The following is a 5,398-nucleotide window of genomic DNA, read 5'->3' as shown; positions in this document are numbered from 1 at the left end:
GCGCCCCACACCTGACAGGCGTCCCCAAGATGGAGGGTGATCGGATGATCATATTGCACCTGCCTGTTCAATTAGTTCGGCTCATTTACCAGCACTAATTCCAATAACTAACTAGGTAAACACCTGATGTGATCTAGGCTTTGATATCAACGATCAGGATTGGTATAGATAAGGCCCATTATACAGAATGCGTATCAGGTCAGAGGCATCTCCGGCGGTCGGGATCTGACACCGCTCACCCATAGGATGAACGGCCTCTCAAACACATGGTTTTAGTATTAATTTCAGCTGTCCAATTTGTATGATCTAGATCTCATCATTCACATGAAAAAAAATAACGGAACCACTCTCTAAAACAAATAAAAATACTGCATATTCACAATTAAGCATATCAAAGACAGCACTAAGTTTGGAAGGCGAGGCCACCCCCTTGTTACACATCATATAGACACCATCAGCTAACTACAACAGTGCAAAAGATCTTAAACGGACCCCTCTTTCACACAAACCTCATATACACCAGATGCAAAACTCTACTCTTCTGTATCATCTTCTTCTTCCATGATCCTCATCTTCTTCACCATCTGTGCAGTGTCACTCTTCCTCACACCATTTGGAATCTGAATCAAGATATCTGACTTGAGCCCAGTATCAGCATTAACCATTCCACCATTCTTATCCACTCTATAAGACAACTCCTTTCTGTCTGGCTTCGTGTCTATGTACACAGTTGAGTTTTCGTCGATCTCCTCCTTGATCAGCATCATCGACAATTGAGTCACCACGTTCTTCTCCAGCCACCTTCGTATTGGCCGAGCACCGTAAACCTGAAGCATGCAAACCAATACATCAGCATTCTCCATAACACAACACACTGCAACACCAACACCAAATAGTTGATGACACTTGAGTACTCACTGGATCATATGATTCTGCCAATACAATATCTAGAGCTCCATCCGACACTGCTAAAGCAATGCCCCTCTCTGCAAGACGTGCTGCTACATCTTTCATCTGCAGCCGAGCCACTTTCCGGAGCTGATCATGCAATAGAGGATCAAAAACCACAATCTCGTCCAGCCGGTTCAATAATTCAGGCCTGAAATGCCTCCTAACCTGTAAATTTCACATTATGTGTTAATGGCACGGGCAAATCCACACAACATTATAGCCGAACAGACTAAAAGCTACATGACTATTTCAAACTTACCTCCTGCATAACTCGCTCCCTTGCACTCTGCATGGAGGTCTGGCCGACCATTCCAGAAAGAAGATGCTCAGCACCAAGATTTGAAGTCATGATGATCACTGTGTTGGTAAAGTCCACTGTCCTTCCTTGCCCGTCTGTCAATCTGCCATCGTCGAGAACCTGAAGAAGGGTATTGAACACTGCTATATGCGCTTTCTCAACCTCATCGAATAAAATAACGCTATAAGGCCGCCTCCTGACAGCCTCTGTAAGCTGTCCACCTTCCTCATGACCCACATACCTGCAATGTACACAGCAGAGATGAGTAACCTGAGCTAACATCTTTATATGTAAAATGAAATGAAGAGAACTCAGGACCCACAGAATCATACCCAGGTGGTGCACCGATGAGCCGAGATACTGAATGCTGCTCCATGTATTCCGACATATCAATCCTAATCAACAAATTTTCATCATCAAAGAGTTGCTCAGCAAGAGCTTTTGCAAGCTCAGTCTTGCCAACACCGGTAGGACCAAGGAACAGGAATGAGCCAGTAGGCTGCTGCGGCCTACCCAGCCCTGCACGAGACCGCAGAACAGCTTGGGCAACAGCTTGAACACCCTGGTCTTGACCAACAACCCTTTTGTGCAGCCTCTCTGCAAGACCTATCAGCCTTTCTTTCTCATTCTGCCCCAGCCTTGTGATTGGAATTCCGGTCCACCGGCTAACCACCTACACCATCGAAGAGAAACCGGCAATGAAAGACCATTTAATGCCAAGGCATGTGAAAAATAGACCAACTCTGCAACTGAAAATGGCATACATACCTCTGCAATATGCTCAGGTCCGACAGTCTCAGTTAACATGACGTTCTCATCTGTGGAACCTTCTAGCTTGGCTATTGCAGCATCAATTTCTAGAAGAGCACCATAGCGAATATCAGCAACACGCGCCAAATCGTTTCTTCTCTCTGCCTCTTGAACTGTAAACATCAACTCCTCGCGCCTCTGCTTCAGTCGTCGGATTTCATCTACTCTCTCTTTCTCCTTCCGATATTTCATCATAAGTGGCTGCAACTTGTCCCTTAGATCATCCAACTCTGTTCGTACCTGAGAACCAACAAAAGCATAAAGATTCAGGACCCCCTTATCAGAAACTCGTAATTGAACTATCACAGAATGCTAGCGAGTTCTCCGGTGACCAGAAACATGGTGACCAACCTCTACAAGTCGAGCTTTGCTTGCTTTGTCCTTCTCCTTCTCCAAAGCATGTAACTCAACTTCCAACTGAATCCTTTTCCTTTCAAGGTTATCAATCTCCTCAGGCTGGCTATCCAACTGAACTCTCACATTGGCACAGGCTTCATCAACCAAATCAATCGCCTTATCAGGAAGATGACGCCCTGAACATAGAATTGTCGCAATTGGAAGAAGATTAGCGTACCATACAATCAAAAGATACATTAGTAACTAATGACCGTATACAATTAGCTAAAAGAAATCAAATAGTACCAGTTATATATCTGCTTGAGAGCTGGGCAGCAACGACAAGAGCTCTGTCCTGAATCCGAACACCATGGTGCCCTTCATATTTCTCCTTCAGTCCTCTGAGTATGCTGACTGTGTCTGCAACACTCGGTTCAGCAACATAAACCTGCTGAAACCGCCGCTCGAAAGCAGCATCCTTCTCCACATACTTCCGATACTCTTCAAGAGTAGTGGCACCGATGCAGCGCAATTGGCCTCGAGCCAACATTGGTTTGAACAGGTTAGCGGCATCCATCGATCCCTCAGTTCGACCTGCACTCAGTAACAATGCCAAAGCATCGCAAAAGGAATTCAGAAACTAAACAAAGAACACATGCAAGAGACCCCATAAATCACTAAGCTGTTAACAAATTCTCCAAGGGAATTGAAATTTTTTCCCATTCAAGAGTGTGAAAGGTTGGCATTCCTTGATGTGTTCGCGCATTAAAGCTACTTTAAAATCTTCTAAAACCATCATGAAATTGTCAATTACACTACCGTATTTGAAAGAAAGACAAGGAGTGCTCTCGTTTAGCAAAAAATATCTACTCAGATTTGAAATAAACGAAAGATCGAATCAATTTCCAATTCATGTGAAATAATTGGTTCAAGAACACTAGTCAGTGAAAGATAGGCTTACCTGCGCCCAGGACGAGATGGATTTCATCGATGAAGAGGATCACTTTTCCATCTGCGTCTTCCACCTCTTTCAACACCGCCTTCAGTCTTTCCTCAAACTCGCCTCTGTACTTGGCCCCTGCAACCAATGCCCCCATATCCAATGCCACCAACCTCACATCATTCAGATTGCTGCTCACAAAGACAACACCACCATAAACAATGCATCAGTAAACCTCCAAAAGCATCACCACCATACCCAATTCACAAGAATCAAATAGAAACACAGCTCATCCGAAATCCTAAAAAAGCTTTCGCAATTGAAACTGATTCAGAAATACCAATACCCAAATTTCCACTGGAGTGAAACCACATTGCATTACCTTGGTACATCACCTCTCATAATCCTCTGTGCTAGGCCCTCCACAACCGCGGTTTTTCCGACGCCCGGCTCCCCGATAAGCACCGGATTGTTCTTCGTCCTCCTCGACAGGATCCTTATCACCCTCCTGATCTCTTCATCCCTGCCGATCACCGGATCGAGCTTCCCCGCCTGCTCGACGAGGTCCCGCCCGTAGGTCTTCAATGCCTGGAAATTGGTATCGCCCGACGCGCTCTCCACCTTCTTCCCCTCCTTCCCCCGAAGCTTCTCCACCTCAGCCTTCACCCTCGCGGCGCTGACGCCGGCCTCCTTGAGGATATCCCCAATCTGGGAGTCCTCGAGAAGGCCCAGAATAAGTTGATCGACGGCGAGGTGGGAGTCGCCATGGGACTTCTGCGCGGACTGAGCCCTCCGGATGACCTTGATCAATGTGGTGCTCGCCGGAACTTCGTCAGGCGGAGGATGCTGCGAGGGGATCTTCTTCAATGCCTGCTTGAGGACGCGCTCGAAGGAATTCGCGGCCTCTCCGCCGCCGGCGTTCGCGATCGATTGGCGGAGAATGCCGGACTGGTCGGACATGAGGGACTGGGCGAGGTGAAGAGGGGTGATCTGGACGTGGCCTGCCTCCATGGCCAGCCCTTGTGCGCCCACGAGGGCCTCGTTGGTCTTGTGGGTGAACTTCTCAGGATTCATGGTGTCGCTTCTCTTCTCTTCTTCAATCGATCACTTACTCCTCTTCAGAACAAGAAAACGCAGAAACGATCGAGTTTCAAGAAGCAAAGAATGAAATGAAAGGAGAATTGATTGAAGAAGACGCAGAAACGATCAAGAATGAACAGAGAAATGATGTCGGTGGTGATGATTTCTTGAGAAAACGTAGAGATTTGGTGAGAATTGTTTGATGGGTAATCGAGAATCGAAGAGTCTTTCGTCGATGAGACCCTTTAGAGATCGTGTTTCGTCGAGGTGATCGATGAGGGAGTTGGGGAGATGGTTTTTTTTTTTTGTTGTTGGGGAGGGAGAGAGTTCCAGGTTTTTCTGGAAGTGTGGAGCGGAGCCGGGAACGATCTAGAACGTGCTGGAGGTTTCTGCATGAAGAAACCGTGTGTTTTTGTCGCGGGAAATGAGCGTAGAAGCTGCTCGATATTTGGCGGGTTTTGGCTGGAAAGGATGACCGTCCATCTGGAAAATTGATGGCTATTATAATTCGGTCTTAATGCACATTTTGATCGTAGGGGTGTCAATGAGTAGAACCTTTCCCGGATCAGGTGGGCTCGAACCCGGATCCAATGTTGAGGGCTGGTATCGTGCTCTGATCTCTTTTCAACCGAATTAAAAAAGCAAAACCATACCTGGGTCCTGTAGAGGCGAGGTAAACTATAACTCAAAACAAAACCCAGGGAAATACTAATTATTTATACATTTCAAATTGAACAAATGCATGTCTTGCTCAACACTTGCATTCGACTGAGTTTAGCATAAAATTTCATAAACTATGTCCGGCTTCATGTACCCCCCACCCCTCCCCGTTTCATGCCCTTCATCCCTGATCCAAACGAAACGAGGTGAGGTGGGGGCCCACTTTTCCCCGATCCACTGCCATCCCTATCTATTTCTATTTAAATCGAGGATGGAGGTTAAAATCAAAACCCTTGCAGGAATGAAAGCACCGATGAAGGACA

General features: G+C 46.4%; 1 protein-coding gene across 1 annotated transcript; it reads right to left on the bottom strand.

Annotated features, from left to right (window-relative positions):
- Positions 1 to 351: 351 nt before the first annotated feature.
- Positions 352 to 4,688, bottom strand: LOC149832007 (chaperone protein ClpB1). The gene is made up of 9 exons (XM_090014257.1): positions 3,718 to 4,688; positions 3,357 to 3,526; positions 2,702 to 2,989; positions 2,411 to 2,592; positions 2,018 to 2,299; positions 1,582 to 1,922; positions 1,211 to 1,490; positions 919 to 1,116; positions 352 to 827 (listed from the first exon to the last, which is right to left on the bottom strand). The coding sequence occupies exons 1-9, from the start codon at positions 4,407 to 4,409 to the stop codon at positions 534 to 536; spliced, it is 2,727 nt and encodes a 908-aa protein (XP_089870383.1). The 5' UTR covers positions 4,410 to 4,688; the 3' UTR covers positions 352 to 533.
- Between the last annotated feature and the right edge of the window lie 710 nt (positions 4,689 to 5,398).

Source organism: Nuphar pumila, chromosome 7, assembly GCF_984573655.1.
Source record: "Nuphar pumila chromosome 7, dmNupPumi1.hap1.1, whole genome shotgun sequence".
In the NCBI taxonomy this organism is placed as follows: domain Eukaryota; kingdom Viridiplantae; phylum Streptophyta; class Magnoliopsida; order Nymphaeales; family Nymphaeaceae; genus Nuphar; species Nuphar pumila.
Note: the sequence above shows the minus strand (reverse complement) of the source record. Positions and strands in the feature narration are given on the sequence as shown.